Below are 19,047 nucleotides of genomic sequence, written 5' to 3'. Positions count from 1 at the left end.
GGCTAGGATCTGCCTGTTCTTCTACTTGATCTACTTTGTGTTCTGACCCCAACCATTTGAAAGCAAGTAGTATCACCAGCAATATTTATGTAGCTGAATACAGTGAATACTTTTCTGTCCTCATCTTAGGTATAATAAATAGCATTTGACACTATTATTAATCATTACATAACTTCTTTAAGTTATTTCCTTTCTTGGGTTCTCCTGGTTTTCTTTCTACTCATCTGGCTGTTCTCTCTCAGTATCCTTTGCTGCTTTATCTTCCTTTGTTAAACCTTAGAATCAGAATTTGTAAGCTGTGGACTCAAATGTGGTTTGCAGAAACCAATTTTTTTTTTTTTTTTTTTTTTTTGGCACAATGTTTTAACACTTTTGAAATAGAATACTTTAAAGTGAACAAGCAGTGCATAGTTAGCCACAAATCCCATTACTCTCCAATTCCAGGATGGATTACTCCATTTGTCTTACCCCCATGCCCCTATACACATTGAGTTTTTAACCTCTGCTTGAAACGTTGGAATGTTTGTGGTCTCATCCAGATCCAGGACTTTAAATACATCTGTATACTGATAAATCCCAAAGATGTATCTCAAACTTTTACTTCTCCTGCAAAATTTGTTTGTATTTGTCAGAATGCTTATATGTTGTCCCTCCCCACATCTGTCAAAAATATTTAGAGATTTGTTGGCCTTTTTATATTGATTTAAAAGGTATATCACAAAGAATATTTGATGATTGAAATGTAGCAAGAAAATACATAATGCAGAAAGTAAAAAAAGGTTGAACAGATTATTTTAAAAATTCAGTTTATAATGGGAAATTATAAGAATATGTTTGCATAGGAGAGGAATGATTCAGTAATGAGAGAAAAATGGATGAAGGAAAGTGGGAGAATCACATAGGAAGGAAATCACTGAAAAAAATTGGAAGGAGATGGGAAGGCCTTTGAGAGGTAGAGCAACTTTTTTTTTTTTTTTTTCAAGTCATAAGATAGAAATCTGGTAATGGGGGTTGTAGATCTGTGGTTGAAGACAAGGGAGTTCCTCTCTCGTGCTGTACACTTATTGAAGGTCATCAGTTGAAAATTAGGAACATTCGATAGTTCTGAGGAGAGAAGGTATGAAATCACAACTCACCAGGAAAATGTAGTAGGATTTCCAGGCAATACTGAGTGCCCTTCAGGTTTAGTGACATCAATTTAAAGACTGGCTTAGTCAGTGTGGGATGTGATTTCTCCAGCAATGTGCTGCTGATTGGATTCACGCAAGGGGACGGTTCCATCAGTGTTAACTTTTGCTAAGCAAATAGGATAATGGGAGAAAAAGGCAAGAAAGTTAAGGGTGTTTGCAAAGCAGTGATTATAAGGATGACTGAACTCTCAGAGGGGCAAAGATGGAAATACAGATAAGAAAGGAATAAAGACAAGTATAAATGTGATAAGATAGTTGTCTCCATAAAGTTAAAAAATTATTGCAGTAGAGGAACTAGAGAGTAAGTGATCTGTGGAGATCAGAGGATGGGCAGGAAAACTAATGGATACATCTGTCACTATTAGGGAGGAGTAAACTATGGGATACAGGCTGAAACCATGGTTAGAGAGGCTAAGAAGATGAGTCAGGGGACCAGTAATTTTTGCTTTAGTGAGTCACAAAATGATTGGAATTCTCCTGCTTTAAAACCTTTTGTTGGCTCACTAACCTATCCCCTATAGAATGGAGTGCCCTCAAAATAAAAAATGTAAAATTTAATCATTCTCGTAGTCCTTTTATTTTCAAGTATCAGAAAGGCGAAAAGCATGTTTCCAGTAGCAATTTGATGTTATAGAGCTGATTAATTTATTCAGTGTAGAAGGGATTGAGGTATTTTGGAATGTCAAAAGTCTGCTATTCCATAAGTGTAGTGTTAACATTTTAGAATATTTCTCTCTAAATTTTTTTCTTTGCATGTATTTGTATAACTGATATTATGTAGTGGATAGTGGGTATCTTTTTTCTTAAACTTGCTATATGAACATTTTATTAATGAATTTTAAATATTGGAAATGGCTCTTCAAAGACAAAAGTCTTGTTAGAAAATGTTTGTGAAAATATTTGTAAATTGTAATGCATTTTCTTTTTATGGATTCTGGGCCACCTGGGAATTAAAAGATTCCAATATTCTCTTAGAAACCTTTGAGTTGATCAAGGAAGAAGAGTCCAGTAGTGGAATACTTACAAAATAATGAAAATACATTATATATCTAAAGTTGCTATCAATATAGTGCCACTTTCTCATGTTTTTATTTAAATAAATAAAGCAAATTGAATGAATTAATTATTTAACCAAAGATTTTAGATAAAGAATGAAAAACTTGTAATCCCAGCACTTTGGGAGGCCAAGACAGGGAAATTGCTTGAGTCTGGGAGTTCCAGACAAGCCTGGGCAACATAGTGAGACCCCTGTCTCTACAAAAAGTTTTAAAAAATTAACTGAGTGCCTGCCAGTAGTCCCAGCTACTCAGGAGACTGAGGATGACAGGATCACTTGAACTTGGAGGCAGAGGTTGCAGTGAGCTGAGATTGTGCCACTGTATTCTGGCCTGGTTGACAGAGCAAGACCCTGTCTCACACACACAAAAAAAGAAAAATTGCAAATGGAGGAAACATGGCAAATAGGAAAACAAGTTATAAAATATAATACAGTTGTTAAATTCAAGAAATAGAGAAAAAATAGATATATTCCTAATAAATACAGTTAAGAAAAAAAAATCTCAATGAAATAGACTTTCTACAAAACTATCAGTATTTTATAGAGGTAGACTAGGATTACTAAGGAGGAAATTGAGAAAATTATGATAGTACCAGCTATCAAAAAGGTTTTTGGAACTAATAGATTCACTGATAAATCTTTTAAATTTTTAAAGAAAATTGAAGTTGCTTATATAAAATAAATACTGAACAATGTTATGAAACAAGAAAATGAGGGCATTCTAAAATACTGATTAATCTTAGTTATGACCATATATGTGTGAAAATGTTAAAGAATATGCTAGCAAACATTTAAACGTCTGCTCTACCACTACTGTGTAAGAAATGTGAACATGTTTCAATATAAAGAAATTTATTGACTTGGGAGGCTGAGGTGGGAAGCTCAAGTGCTTAAGCCCAGAGTTTGAGTCCAGCCTGGGCAACATAGCAACAACCTGTCTAAAAAATAAAAATAAAAAAAATGTTGCCATCCTTTATCAGGTTTAATTGGGGAAAAAGATGCTATAATGTAGTTTGAGCTAATTTAGTGTTCATTTCTAATCAAATTATTTGAAAATGAAAATACTTTCATATCATGATAGAATATACTAACTGGTATTAAATCCAAAAGGAAAATACCTTTTAAACTTGTCACCATTAGTATTTAATTCGACTTTAATTCAGCATTGTTATTTAGTGTGATCTGTAGATTGGTGCCAGTCCATGATTTGCTTGTTACTGGTCTATCAAGAGATAAGTATAGAAATTGAGAGGAAGTGTTTAGAAACTTTTATAGTAGTTTGATAGAGTAATTTCATCTTTTTTTAGACCTAGAAATCAAACATTTGGGCTGGTGTTTTATATCTGGGGCTTATATTAAGACTTTTAAATTTCATTTTTCTAGTTATTTTTACTAGTTTTAAAAATTAGCTTATTTGTCATTAATTTTTGTTAACATTTTAGTAAAGTGTCAGTCTGTGATGAATTGGAAGTAGGAGAAACTGGTCCTTCCCCATAAGTAGTCTGAGAAGCAGTTCTGTGAATCTTGCCACTAATTTAACAGTAAATAGTTGGAGGAGACAAATGTATCACATTCATGGGTGATATAATAATGTTGTATATTGAGAAGAGCCAGGGATCCTTTAGAAACTAGTAGAGCTATAAAAATTCAATCAAGTGAATTCCCAACTTAAAGCTGGAGTGAATACTTCAGCTTTAGGTTTGGAATATTTTTTTCAGTTTTATTATTATTTTATTATTATCGAGTTGTAAAATATTATGTAGAACCAAATCTATTGATTTAATGATGAAACCTAACAAAAAATATAGTGGAAATGCCAGTGATTCTTCCACACTTCAAGAGATGTGTAGTAGGACCCACGAATTGGCCCAGCCCTCGCGTGCACCATGTTTGGCCCCTTCTAGCGTTGCCGCGGTGAAGCAAGTGGCTCAACAGCTCTGGCTGAAGGCCGAACTCAACCATGTAAATGTTTCCCAGGCAGCTGCAGACGTGAAACAATTCTGTCTGCAGATTGCTCAACATGACTCTCTGCTGACTGGAGTATCTTCAAGTACAAATTCCTTCAGACCCCAGAAAGTCTGTTGTTCCTTTTTGTAGTAAAATGAACCTTTCAAAGGTTTCCCAAGCCACTTCTCATGATACAGTGAATATTCAAAAGAGAGCTACATTTGAAGCCTGTACAAAAGCTTATCCCTGGAACACATGTGCCATAATATATAAACTTCTACTTTTGTCAGTCCTTAATATCTACCTTTCTGAATTTTCATGAATTTCTGTTTCACAAGGGTAATTGTTTTGTATACGCTGGCAGTGGCATACAATGAAACTTAGTATCCAAGATTTTTTTGTATTAAAGAAAGAGACGTGTAATAATGGGAAGAGGTCTAAAATGTGGTTAATATTGTGAGAAACAGAACAGCTTTACATTTTCTAAACTTTGATGAGAATGTCATTAAATAGGAAGCTATGTGATACATGAGTGGACATTTTAATCTAAATATTAATATGTATGGTAACTCAGTTAATGACTTAGCATGTTTTCCTTTAAAATTTTTGTAGAAAACAGAATCTTGGCATTGTCTTCCTCAAGAAATGGACCCTTCCCAAACCTTGGATACATCCCAGACCAGGTTTAATGTGAGAAGAGAAGATACTGAAGTGTCAGACTTCCCCTCTCTGGAGGAGGGTGTATTGACCCAATCAGAAAATCAAGTAAAGGAACCCAACAGAGATCTCTTCTGTTCTCCATTGCTAGGTAATGCCTCTTTATTTTAACTAGTAGTAATACCTCACATTTGTAAGTTTTGCGGGGACTGCAAGTGTTAACTTTACCCTTTTTGAGTGAAGGAGCTCTGTAGAGACCTACTCAAAGGGGTAAACTTATTTCTGTTTTTTTAGTTTGTTTGTTTTTGTTTTTTTTACTGGTTAGCTGATCTAGTTATATTAAGTGTGCAGTTGCCTGTCATTTTGTCACATCCTGTTGCTCACAGAAGGCAGAAAGGTGATAACTGTCTACTGTGTGTACCTCCTCAGTCTTGAATTTGCAGAGTTTTTGGGATGAATAATATATTATACTTTGGTTCTCTCAGCAGTGGAGACTCCATGATCCCCCCCAAAAAAAACAAAAAACAAATGTTCGTATTTACCTTTTTTGATTTTTAGAATTAATTAAGGCATGTGTTATTATCCTCAGCTTTCAAACCAAAAGTTGACATAAAGAGGAGTGGCTTGTCTGAGGTAGATCTTGCTGCTTTCCTCATAGAACTGATTTATTAGCTCTTTATAAAAGATAAACTTTAAGTACTTTTAAAACCATTAAGGGATTCAATCATGAAGATGGTTTTATAGTTTTGTAAAGAAGCATGAATAGGACTTAATTCAGCAAGTTATTTGCAAACATAAACTAATGCTATCCAAATCAAGATATTAGTGCCAACATATTCTATGATATGAATTATTAAAGTCAATTTTAGGTCCACATTTTAAGAAGGATGTTGACAAAATTAGAGTACCTTTGTGGGAGGAGATGACTATCTTTTGATAGACAAAAGAGAAGACTTTGCTATGGTCAAATATTTGAAGGGCTGTTATGCTAAAGAGGAAGCAACTTAGTTTTTATTCATTCATGTAACAAATATCTAAGTGCCTCCTGTATGTTTGATGCTAGGGATATAAAGATGAAAGCTACCTCCTCTTGTGGGAAGGCAATCCAGTAAACAGAAAATAACAGTACCATGGGATTTGTATTATAATGGTGTAGAGCAGGATCTGCAAACTATAGCTTATAGGCCAAGTCTTGATTTTGTACCTGCCATCTGCTAAGAATGATTTTTGCATTTTTAAAGGATTGTAAAAACAAACAACCATAGTATATGTGACAGATTATATATGACCAACAAAACCGAAAATATTTACCATCTGACCTTTCATAAAAAAAATGTTTGCTAACTCCTAGTCTAGAGTTTAAAATGAATACATAACTTAAAGGGAAACTGTTTTTCAAATTGATATAAAAAAGAACTTTCTAATAGTCAAAACGATTTAATAGTAGAAAAGGCTATATAACGACAACAAAAAGTGAGCTTCATGTCACTGCAAAATGTCTAGCAAAATTCTGTATTAGGATTTTAGCACTGGGGAGGAGATTGTACTTTGTGACCTAAAATGTTTTCTAATGTAAAGTTTTGTAACTCTGGCTTCTCATTTACTATAGATGGGGCAGAACATTTTAAATTATTGGAGTAGGTTCCTGGATCTGATAGGCAGAGGAAATTTTATCATTGCTGTTTTGTTATGCATAAGTACTAACTGTGATAATTAGGCTTTCACCAATGGCAAATGTCGTTGATGATGGCTGGTGCCAGAATGGTTAGATACCTCAAAAAAAAAGGGATCCAAGCTAGTAACAGATGTCCATACTTGAGGAAACAAGAAGCGGTTGAAAGCTGAAAGAAAAAGGCATGGCAAGTAACATACACCACCTTCCCATCTCACACACACACACAAATAATGTTGTACACTTGAGAATCATTAACTCTTCAGCTTTGGCCTGCTCCTTTAGCAAATACTTTTTCCGATTTACCTGATTTAACTGTCCAACTCCACCCTGAAATATTCTTAAATATTTAAGAAGATGCTGAAATGCTGCTTATAACTTACTTGTTACTTACTATTCCTTACTCATACCTAAATAGCTATTTAGGTACTGAGGATTTCTGTGGGTTCTGAAACCAGGTTAGGGATATCTCTAATTTTTTTTTAGAAAAGACTCTCAGGTTCTTTAAATACGCAGCCTACAGTTAACTGGAAATAGTAAATTTGCTTTACTTGCCCAAAGGTCCCCCTTATAGCATTAGCTCTAGTGTATTTGGGGACTTTGTTAAAAACTCTTCATGATTTTTAGAGGGGTGAAGGACTGTTATGGAGGTTTAAGACTGCTTCTCTGTGCCAAGGCCAAAGAGGAACTATACCAATTGTTCCTTGGTGGCAAAAGTTGTTGTTATATATCAGTTTCTCACTTTAATTCATTCAGTAAGTAAATAACTCTCTTTTGAGTACCTATTAAGTGTGGCAGGTACTTTGCTAGGCACTGAGGTTATAGCTATGGATAAAGTAGACACAGTTGACAGTTTATATGGGAAGTGGATCGACGAAAGATTAAAACAAGAGGGTGATGAATTATATGGAAGGTGTGCAGGGTATATGAGCAGTGACAGTACGCGTTTTGACCAAGTGAAGGACAGGTGACAACACGGTGAGCTCTGTGAACTCTAGGTTTTCGGTAATTTCAGAACAGGGGGAACAGTGGTGTGAGAGAGGAGTCCTCACTTTGTACACAGTGTTACAGGCATTCTGAAATCAAGAGAGTATACTGATTAAAATAAGAATGATTTAAGTCAACATTCAGGAAATCACAAGAATTTTTTTTAAAATTTTTTTCATTAAAGCAGCAGTTCAAACTTTTTGGGTAACAGGATTCTTTTATGCATTTAAAAATCACTGACAACTCCAGAGAGCTTTTGTTTATTTGGGTTATTGATATTTTCCATATTAGAAATTAAAACTGAAACATTTAAAACTTATTAATTCATTGAAAAAGTATATATTTTATAAAACATAACTTTTCTAATACAAAAATGTTTAGCAATATGGTCATGTTTTACTTAAACAATTCTATAATGTCTGACATAATAGAAGACAGCACAATTCTCATGTCTTGTTTCTGTATTCAGTCTGTTGCCGTATCATACATTCTGTAGCTTCTGGAAACTGTCACTGTATCTTTTTGAGAGAATGGGAGTGAATAAGGCAAATGATATCTTAATATTATTTTGAATAAAATTTCAACAGTAGGTACCTCCTAAGAGTGTCTTAGGGCCGAGGAGCTCCTGTGCTATACTTTGACATAACAGGTGTAGTCTGTATTATGTAAGATGGGAAAAAACACTAATAATAGTTAAGAACATTTGCTAAAAGTTGAAATGCTTGGGTTCAAATCTCACTGTGGCATTTCAGCTACTTGAATGCGGACAAGTTACTTAATACTTTGTAAGTTTTGTAATCATGTTTCCTCACCGATAAGATATGTATAATAATACCTATCTTTCAAGGTTGTCGTGAGGATTAAATGAAATATTGTGTGTTAAGCACCTCGACTTTGTCAGGCTCTCAATAAATGGTAGCTGCTACTGCTGTTGCTTTTATATTATTATTCTAATGCTTGTAGAATTCTCCATATGGCAGCATATGTAGGTGCTTTAAAGTATTACATACGTAAGTAAATAATCAATTTTCAGCATTACTCAGCATTTTTATATTTGAAACTTTGCAGTCATACAAGATAGCTTTGCTTCTCCTGATTTGCCTTTGCTGACCTGTTTGACACAAGACCAAGAATTTGCGTCTGATTCTTTATTTCATCAAAGTGAACTAAGCTTTGCACCTCTGAGGTAGGATGATTTATTTGCATGTAACCTTTCTCCTTTCTTGTTCTATGTTGTTACTAATATTAGTGACTTCAGGCTAAGGTGGTACTTTGAGGTGGGGCTTAGATACTCTTAGGACACACTCTGAAGGTAACAAAGTCCTGTACTAGGACTTGATGCATATTAATTTGGCAGAGTAACGTGTAGAGATGAACTAGACGACAGTAGTTTATTTAAAAATAATTCCTAATGTATTCAGGCATTTCAGGTATATTTTAATTTAGAAGACACACTGGATTTTCCTTCTCATAAACCTCCCCATCTGCTGCTCATCATCTCTCTCCTCCCTGTCACCCTTATTCTGCAAAAAGCATTTATTTCTAGGTCACTAACTTGTTTGGCACTCTCATTTTGTTCAGCTGTTATTGAATGAGACTAGTTAGCTCTCCTTACCTTATAGGAGATGTGAGTATGAAGTAAGAAGATTTTTATGAACAGACTTATCCAAATTAACAGATACTCCAAATTCATGTCCTTTAGAATAGTCATAATGGGAGAAAAGTCTGGAATTTTCAAAACATATTTGGAATTATTCAAGAATATGTTTTCCTCTTCTAGAACTGAAAAGAAAACCCACCTTAAATTAAAAACTATAGATGTTTAGAAAGTAAAAAGTAACCTCTGTCCTTATATATTACCTTATATCACTTTTATGAAAAGTGATCTGTACACATTTTTAGATCATCAACTAATGATTAAGTTACTGTTGTGTTTTGGGAATAGATCACTTCTTGAGTGGTTTCTTTCTCTTTTTTTTTTTTTTAAATCTATCTAGATGGAGTCTTGCTCTGTTGCCCAGGCTGGAGTGCAGTGGTGCCATCATGGCTCACTGTAACCTCTAACTTCTAGGCTCAAGCAATCCTCCTGCCTTAGCCTTCACAATAGCTAGTACTACGGGCATGTGCCACCATGCCCAGCGAATTTTTAATTTTTTTGTAGAGATAGGGTCTTGCCATATTGCCACGGCTTGTCTGGAACTCCTGGGCTTCAGGTGATCCAAAGTGCTAGGATCACAGGTGTGAGCCATTGTGCCTGGCCTTGCATAGTTTTCAAGAGCACAATAAATGACGACTAGTAAAAAAATTAATGCGGGTTAAATGAAAAATCATGGTGGGCATCATTATGAAAATCACATTCTGTGTCTATTGTTTTAGGAGAAGCCTGAGATAATATCAGGGTTGTAGGGTGGTAGTTCACCTTTTGGTTAAAAAGAATTTTTTGTTCGGTCATTAACCATCTTAAAGGAGTCTGAAATTAGGAGAGCTTTGTTTTTCAATGCACTTTTCAAATAAACTTGATTTTAGTGACATATGTATTTTCGTGTTAGTACTTAAAAATTAAATGTTTTTAATGTGTTATTTATTTATTTTTAACTGTATATTTTCAGGGGAATTCCTGATAAGTCTGAAGATACTGAATGGTCTTCTCGACCATCGGAAGTTAGTGAAGCTTTATTCCAGGCTACTGCAGAAGTAGCTTCAGACTTAGCAAGCAGTTGCTTTAGTGTATCTCAGCACCCACTTATAGGGAGCACAACTGTTGGGTCTCAGTGCCCTTTTTTACCTTCTGAACAAGGGAATAATGAAGAGACTATTTCGTCTGTTGATGAACTGAAAATTCCCAAAGACTGTGATAGTTATGATGATCTTTGTTCATATATGTCATGGAAGACACGAAAAGATACACAGCAGCCTGAAACCAATTTAGCTGATAAAGATCAAGTTTCAGTTACAAGTTTATCTGACATAACCGATGAAAACATAGCTACTGAAAGAAATGACCATTTTGATGCTGCTTATTCATATGGGCAGTATTGGAAACAGGAAGCTTCACCTAAGCAGACAGAAACATATTTAACCAGTAAGTACCCTGATTCTTTTTCAGATTCATCTGACACAATTGATAAAAATAAAATTTCCAAGGGAAGTTACAGTTTTAGTGTCCCCTTTTCCTATGTGCCATGGAACAAAGAGGGAACTTTGCACCACCCAGAAACATGTGTAATCAGTAAGGACTGTGTTTCCTTTCCATGTGAAGTTGCTGCTCATTATAATAATAAAATGTCATATTCTTTCTTGTGTTGTTTGTTGGAAAGAAGAGGAAAAGGGGTTCCCTTGACTTCTGATAGTCATTATTTTGAGAATGTTTATTTAAGGGCTCCAGCTGAGATTGAGGTGAAACAAAAGACGGATTCTTTGGAGGGTTATGAAGGAAATGAAGAAGGTTTACAGAAAGAATCATCTCAATGTTTTGAACTAACAGAGACTAGAAATAATTTATCTTCAGAAGTGCAACCCAGATCCTCAGGAATAAAGTGTATTAGGAATGTTATAGCTCCTGATAATTCTGTAAAAGTTTCAGAAACACATGTACTCTCCAGGGAACATGATACCTCTAAAATGGAGGCTTCTGGTGGTCCTCTTCAGACTGTTATATCCAACTTGGATGAGACATCAGAACAACTGTATTTTCAAGAGGAAAGAAACCAAAAGGGAACTTCTCTTTTTGGTGAGAAAAACATTGATGCTACTGAAAATATAGCCTTTGAGGCAGTTATTGCCTCTATTGAGCCTTCTAAGAAAGAGAGTACAGTAAATGACATCCAAGCTGACATCAATAAATATTTAACAGATGACAGCCAAGAGAGAGAACCAAAAAATCCAGATCTTTCTCCATTAAATTATAAAGATGAAAACTCTTTATTTGATAGGCTTAAACATACATGCTATCAGTCTACTCCTGGGGTGTTTGAACCAGCAGCTTCAAAACCATTGTTGCATATAAAGGATGATAATGATAGCTTCCTATACTGGCATCCAAATTTAAAATCACCTCCTAATGCTGTTCAGAAAATGTTCATTAAGCCACTTTGTGTTATTCCAGAGCTTAAGTCATGTGCTTCTTTGAGTGAAAAATCTTACAACCAGACTGTTGGTCTTGGCAAAACACAGTCCACTTTATTTCAGTGTGATATAAGCAATGAACCATTTCTTCCCTTTGGGAAGATACAGTCTGTTCCTTCTCTTGACCTTGCAGAGAAGGTAGGATCTTCAGATGTTATTTATCATGTGAAAGTATTAACTTCAGATTCTTTGGTTTTACAAGATTTAAAGCAGCCAACCTTTGAAGAAGTTGCAGATTACTCAGACTTTAATTTGGGTAAGGATGTTAACTATAGTAATACCATTAAAGGTCCACCTGCAGCTATAGGAAGCAGCTTTTCAGCAAACTTGGTGGCATGTGATGCAAAGTCACAAGGTGCTTTTACCATTGACCAGTGATGCATCATTAATTGCAGTTGCCCAAGAGACATTGCTGAAAGCTGATATAGGCCAAGGTGAAATTCCTTGGCCTGTGGGAGCTGAGTCTAGTTTTACTATACATACAATTATGCAAAATGACTCCTATTTTGTAGAGGGCCTGCAGGGGAAGGCTGAGTCTGACGTCATTACTCTGGATGGCCTAAATGAAAACGCTGTTGTGTGCAGTGAAAGAATTACTGAACTACAAAGAAAGGTGAGACACAATAAAATGATAGTTGTAAGAAACATGGCCTTTTTCAGTATTGTTTCAGGAAATGGTATTGTTTGTGTTTATTTTACTTTTTACTGTTTCCTGGGTACATGACCGATGTGATTTGACTGGTGAGTACGTTGAGCTAGCAGCTTTAGAGAATTTTCATGATGATCTAGAGATGCATGACAGTTCCCTGCACTGGCAGCCTACTTTACAACTACCATCTGAGAAGGAAAGCAATTTTGAAAAGCCTGTAAGTTTTTCTATTTGACATTTTTTCTGGGTGGGGAGAGGAATATTTTATTTGAAAAAATTTCAAATTTTATTTGAAAATATTTTATTTGAAAAATTATATCTTTCATTACCAGCTTGTAACTTGTACCTGTTCTTTATCTGATATCCAGGAATATGTTCCATTAGAGGTTGGTATAAAAGAAATGTTTATGTTTCGTAGACTGTAAGACTTAGTTCTGGGGTGTCTTGGAAAAGGCCATCCCCTGGGGCTCCAGGCCTTTCATATTGAGGCAACCTAACTCTTCCTAGTTGTGCCAGCAATAGTCTTTAGACAGTGTTAAGATTAGAGTTATTCATGGGAACATTCAGAAGCTTGTACTTTGAATGTTTCCCTCTGCTCTTCAATGTACAAGCCTTGAAACAGTCCCTGGAATATTTAAGTATTTCTTTTTAGAAGCTCCTGAAAGACTTGACTTCAGAGGTGTCTTGAAAGTTTTAAGACCCATGTTTGACCAGGAAGGATAATGAAGTGCTTAATGTCCAAACTGGCCAGTGCCTCTCCAAAGGGAAGTGTCTCCTTCCCAAATGAGCAACACACTAATGTATATACATGTCCCCTTCCCTCTCCCTATTTATGTCATTATTACCATTGTGTGTATACTAGAAACTGGCAACTCTAAGGTGTCATAAAAATTTTATGTCAGCCTTTTTTTTTTTTTAAGTTCTGGGGCACGTGTGTAGAACGTGCAGGTTTGTTACATAGGTGTACACGTGCCATGGTGGTTTGCTGTACCCATCAACCTGTCATCTACATTAGGTATTTCTCCTAATGCTATCCCTCCCCTAACCCCCTACCCGCAGACAGGCCCCAGTGTGTGATGTTCCCCTCCCTGTGTCATTCTTTTATAGAAGGCTTTTATTTGCTTGGATCTTTGGATCCCTTGGCATTAATGTTCCTCTGGTCCTGTTGAATGAATATCCTCTTTTGTTGTCTGGTACTGTAAGTCCCAAGGTGGGCCCTACTTCCTTGTGATATATCCTCATATCCTGTTATTAAATACAGTTAGATAAAATAGTGATGTACTTAATGTTATTTCTCTTTTCCTGTTTTCCTATGTATAAGATTGGTATATTTTTGTAAAGCTCTATTAGTTTGGGTTACACCCACATTTAGACCTTTAGGTTCAGATTGTTGGTAGAAAATGAACAAAGATACTATGATGAATTTTTATTTATAATTTATTACATTTATTAAAATTTTTTTAACACAGAATCACTAGGTTAGTTTTATTTTCTTCAGTATTCTAAACTAGGCATTCTTTAATTTTAATCTGATAACAGTGGGGATGAAAATGATAGTTAACACTTTGTGCTCAAGTACTGTGCTAAGAGGTTACATGTATGTATCAATTCATTTTTGTCCTCTGTCAATTCTGTCAAATAGAATTGTTAGAGATTATTATCATCCCTATTTTACTATTGAGACTTAGAGGATTTAAGAACTTGCTTATCATTATTCAGCAATTGGGGGAACCAGTGTTTGAAACTAACCATGTCTATGTACTTAACCACCATACCATAAACTGTCCCCCGTCCCCCCACCCCAGAATTTTAACTATTCTTGATGAAACTAAGGTTAAGATTTTGCGTTATTTTGGCAAGAGTAGAGGTTTTGAAGGAGATTGCCTAAAGTTGCATTCAATAACAATGAGAAACAAAGTAACAACTCTTAAAGTGTTCTAAATTTTTAATACTACTTTTGTGACTTATATCAACCTTTCATGTAGATAAAATGTATTTTAAAAATAAAGATATATAGGTTCAGTTCATGTGCAGAGACTAGCTTTGACCACTGCTCCAAATTTTAATCTGTCCTTAAATATAGCCTGAAGTATAATCTTTCAATCTAAGGAAGATGCTATTATTGCCTATATTGTCTTTCAGTTGTAGCTCTATCTGTCTTAGTCTTAGATCTAGGAGTTATTTAATGTCAGTATCAGAAAAGCAAGGAGCCAGATGTGGTAGTACTTTTTCTGTGTGGCTTAGCTTGCTTTCAGGGGCTTGCTTACTCCTTGGTTGCTTCCTTACACTCCTCATCTTTGTCACAGAAGAGTCATTCATACTTACTTGGTTCACTTTTATATCTACTCATCATAAATGATTATTTGGGTATCCACGTATGTATGATGCAGCTCGGAACTGTGAAAAGAACAGAGATTTGGAGTCAAAATCCAGTTCAGTTACTTTGTTAGCCTTGTGTCTTGAGCAAATGACTTTGGAGGATCACTTTCCTGATCTGCATAAGGAAATAGGAATAGTAATAATCAACCTCATATATTGTACTATTAAATGGGGTAAGTTATATAGCATTTATATAGTTCCTGGTTGTTAGTTCTCTTCACTTAGCTGAAACGAGACTATTAGAGTCTCTGGTGGTTTCCTACTTTCTATTGTTATTTTGTTTTTCTTTCTCCTTGTTCTTGGTAGCAGCACATAATTAATACGCTTTTTTTTTTTTTTTTTTTTTTGAGACAGAGTTTCGCTCTTGTCATCCAGGCTGGAGTGCAATGGCACGATCTCAGCTCACTGCACCCTCCGCCTCCTAGGTTTAAGCAGTTCTCCTGCGGCAGCCTCCCAGGTAGCTGGGATTACAGGCGCCTGCCACCATGCCTGAATAATTTTTTGTATTTTTAGTAGAGATGGGGTTTCACCATGTTGGCCAGGCTAGTCTCAAACTCCTGATCTCAGGTGATCCACCTGTCTCGGCCTCCGAAAGTGCTGGGATTACAGGTGTGAGCCACCGCGCCAGGCCTAATATGCTATTTTAGTACCTCTTGTTTTGGCCATTTAACTCTAAAAATTATTTAAGATTTAAGCCTTAGATTTCTTTCCTCTTCTTACCCCCCTACCTTTGGAGACCTAGTTGCCTATCTCTGTGTGGATGATTATCACCTCTGTTTTTATACCCTGATATCTGTCTAATTTATTTTGCATGTTTTCTTGTGAACATTGTCATCACCCCAAATTCAACTTGCCCTATAGCAAAATAACTCATATTTTTCCTAAAATTAGACTCACTTGTAGAGTTTCTGAGTTTTTATGAAAGGTATTAGTATTTTTCTGGTTTCTTGGTCATCTTTCATTCTTTCTTCATTGTTGATTAAACATTGGGAAGATAAACTAATCTTGATTTCTTTTTCTTCTGGTTCTTTCCATTTTCAATTAGCAATGAAGATCTGCTGGTTTCTTAAATAAATACTTCTCATATTTTTCATTTTACATTTTCTTTTGTATTACCTACTTTTTTTTTTTTTGAGACGGAGTCTCCTGCTGTTGCCCAGACTGGAGTGGAGTGGCGTGATCTCGGCTCACTGCAAGCTCCACCTCCCGGGTTCACGCCATTCTCCTGCCTCAGCCTCCTGCGTAGCTTGAACTACAGGTGCCCGCCACCACGCCCAGCTAATTTTTTGGATTTTTAGTAGAGACGGGGTTTCACTGTGTTAACCAGGATAGTCTCGATCTCCTGACCTCGTGATCTGCCCGCCTCCACCTCCCAAAGTGCTGGGATTACAGGTGTGAGCCATCGTAACTGGCCGGTATTACCTACTTTAATAGTTCTGTATTTTGAAACTTTAACATAATGAAATTTTTTTGACGTCAAGCTTGCAATCAAAATTTTTCTTTATTTCTGTGTTTGAAAGCTGTAGAAGAAAAACTGCTATAAACTATAAACACACACTCTCTCACAAGTGTCTATATATTATGTATGGTCATGCCACACTGTGATAGTTAATTACAGACTGCATATATGATGGTAGTCCCATAAGATTAAAATACTGTATTTTTACTGTACCTTTCCTATGTTTAGATATGTTTAGATACAGAAATACCATTGTTTTACAGTTGCCTACAGTATTTAGAACAGTAACATGCTGATAGGTTTGTAGCCTGGAAGCAGTAGGCTAGACCACTAGCCTAGGTGCGTAGTAGTCTACACAGTAGTAGGTTTCTGTATGTCACTCTGTGATGTTTGCACAACAAAAAAATTGCCTAACAACACATTTCTCAGAACATATCCACATCATTAAGTGATACATGACTGCATATTATATATATGCATATATCTTTATGTATATTTATGTGTATTTATATATGTGTGTATATATATATAGGCTGTACTTCAAAAAAGTTTCCTGTAGGAGTGAGGTAATTGAAAACTGGGAACTTTGTGCTATGTGGAGAACAGGGCTTCTTAGCAGCATTATCATTTTGAGTTGGATAATTCTTTGTTACGGTGGGAGGCGTGTTTCCTGCTTATTGTAGAATGTTTTGCAGCATCCATCCCTGGCCTCTATTCACTAGATACTAGTAACATCCTCTCCCATCACAAGTTATGACAGCAAAAAATGTTTCCAGTCATTGTCAAATGTCCCTTGATGGGTACAAAATCTTCACCAGTCGAAAAGCACTGGTCTAGAGAAACCTGTATGGGCAGTAGATGTAGATATAGAAATAGATATGGAATATTCATTTCCACACTTCACACGGCTTCCTAAGAATGTTCATTACTACACCATGAAAAATTGATGAAAGAGGATAGAAAAATTCATGCTTGTATACATTTTTAGACTTCATCCTGAGAAGATATGACTGAAATAATCTTTTTAGGGAAATAAAGACAACCTAAAATTGATATATATTTTTATGTGAGGGTGCACTGTGAATTTGGTGAAAAGTTGTACATGTTTAGGTATTAATGTCACCAATATTGGTTTCTAATTTCTTTTCTAGCAAGGACTTGTGACCTGATAAAACATTAGGAACTTCTTTTTGAGCAGTTAACCTTTACTTCACTACCAATTTATAGTCTCCATTACTTTTGTTTTAAGAAGTTTGAGGACTTATGGTTGTTGGCAACTGATCACAGTTATAGTTCTTTGATACTCTCATTTTCCTTCTAAACATTTGTGAGTTTCTAGAAAATATTCCTGTTTCTTTTTCCTTCTTACTCTTTCTTGCCCACAGTGCACCTCTCTACCTTAAAAAGAAATACCTGAGCTTGTCAAGAATAATCCCATGGTTCAAATTCTGCAATGATCATAAGGAGCAAACTTCTGAGTAACAACACTTCTAGGCATACTATCTATAATATTTTATGTAAACAGATTTCTAAGCCCTCAGGATGATTTATAGAGTCTTCTCAGAGTTGACCCAACAAGATATGACCTATATATGAATTCAGAAGGTTTGAGATTATGATCTTAAGTAACTAGTGTAGCTTCTCAGTGTTCATCTTTATAAAAATGAGGGATTATTTTTAGCAGATGAAGTTTGAAATTAATATCTTATTTTCTTCATTTCTTCATAGGTGGGTCATTCTAATCTGGGCATTAATGAGTCTTTTTCATTTTTATTGCCTTCATTTGTTCCACATAAGCTAACAAGAGAGTCGGAATATCACTCTTCAGATCTCAGAATGTTGAGAATGTCTCCTGACACTGTGCCAAAGGCTCCTAAACATTTAAAAGCAGGTATGTAGAAAAAGGAGATGGTAAATGTCCTACTTATGGATACCTTGTGAAAAAAATATTTTATTAGGTCTAATTTTTTTATTTTTTAATATCTGTAATAATTATACTTCAGATTAGATGTGTTTAGAAATCCTGTCTTAGTCTCTTCAGACTGCTATTACAAAAATATCTTAATACTTTAAGTGTGGCTTATAAACAACAGAAATTTGTTTCTTGCAGTTCTAGAGGCTGGCAATTCCAAGATCAAGTGCTGGCAGATTCAGTGTCTTCTGAGGGACTGTTTGCCATAGATGACATGTTCCTCTGTGCCCTGCTGTGGTGGAAGGGGCAAGGGGTTTCTCTGGAATCATTTTTATAATGGGCACTAATCCCAAACATGAGGCCTGTGTCCTCATGATCTAATTACTTCCCAAAAGCCCTGCCTCCTAATTTTATCACCTTGGGGATTAGGATTTCAACCTGTACTTTTCAGGGGGGCCACAAATATTCAGACCATCACAAATCCGCTGATCTTTTATTAGAGGAGTCATTTGGTTTTTCATTGCATTCTACATGACAATATTTAGAACTGAATTATATGGAGGAGTCTGATGTTAGAATCTGTTTATTCCTGTGTGTGACTTGAAGGGAAAAAGGAATTGATTGAGCCCAAGATGACAAGAGTGGATGCAAATAAGTTTGTAGAGAGGAAATTGAGAGAAATCAGTTTTGAGGTAAAAGCAAGATTATCTGCTGAGGGAGGTTAGTAGTGGTGGAAGTAGGTTAGAGGCTTTGAGGAGAGTGGTTTGGTGAAGACTTATAGTTCGTGTTGAAGTGAATTTGAGATGGAGCTGACCAAGGGAAAGTAAAAGGATTGGAGGGCAATTCTGAGAAGTCAGCTCAAGTTAGTGATAATGATTTTATAATGTTGTCAGCCTGTACAGAATCTCTGATTTGTTTTTCCTGCTAACACTCAGGAATGGAGATGATGAATTACAGTATCAATCCTTGGTTCAGGAATACATTGAATGGGTATAGTAGAAGGACAGCAGGCA

At 35.7% G+C, this 19,047-nt stretch overlaps 1 protein-coding gene and 1 pseudogene across 4 annotated transcripts in view; both read left to right on the top strand.

Annotated features, from left to right (window-relative positions):
• The window catches only part of ALMS1 (ALMS1 centrosome and basal body associated protein), a 218,818-nt gene that overhangs the window by 33,506 nt on the left and 166,265 nt on the right, over positions 1-19,047 (top strand). For all 4 annotated transcript variants that reach the window (XM_077959164.1, XM_077959165.1, XM_077959166.1 and 1 more), the window contains 5 exons: positions 4,807-5,002; positions 8,579-8,696; positions 10,120-10,592; positions 12,148-12,248; positions 17,920-18,013. In XM_077959164.1, the coding sequence (XP_077815290.1) occupies positions 4,807-5,002; positions 8,579-8,696; positions 10,120-10,592; positions 12,148-12,248; positions 17,920-18,013 (982 nt within the window). The remainder of the gene's footprint in view (positions 1-4,806; positions 5,003-8,578; positions 8,697-10,119; positions 10,593-12,147; positions 12,249-17,919; positions 18,014-19,047) is intronic.
• Positions 4,033-4,344, top strand: LOC144333977 (guanine nucleotide-binding protein G(I)/G(S)/G(O) subunit gamma-5 pseudogene; annotated as a pseudogene).

This window comes from Macaca mulatta, chromosome 13 (genome assembly GCF_049350105.2).
Source record: "Macaca mulatta isolate MMU2019108-1 chromosome 13, T2T-MMU8v2.0, whole genome shotgun sequence".
Classification (NCBI taxonomy): Eukaryota; Metazoa; Chordata; class Mammalia; order Primates; family Cercopithecidae; genus Macaca; species Macaca mulatta.
Note: the sequence above shows the minus strand (reverse complement) of the source record. Positions and strands in the feature narration are given on the sequence as shown.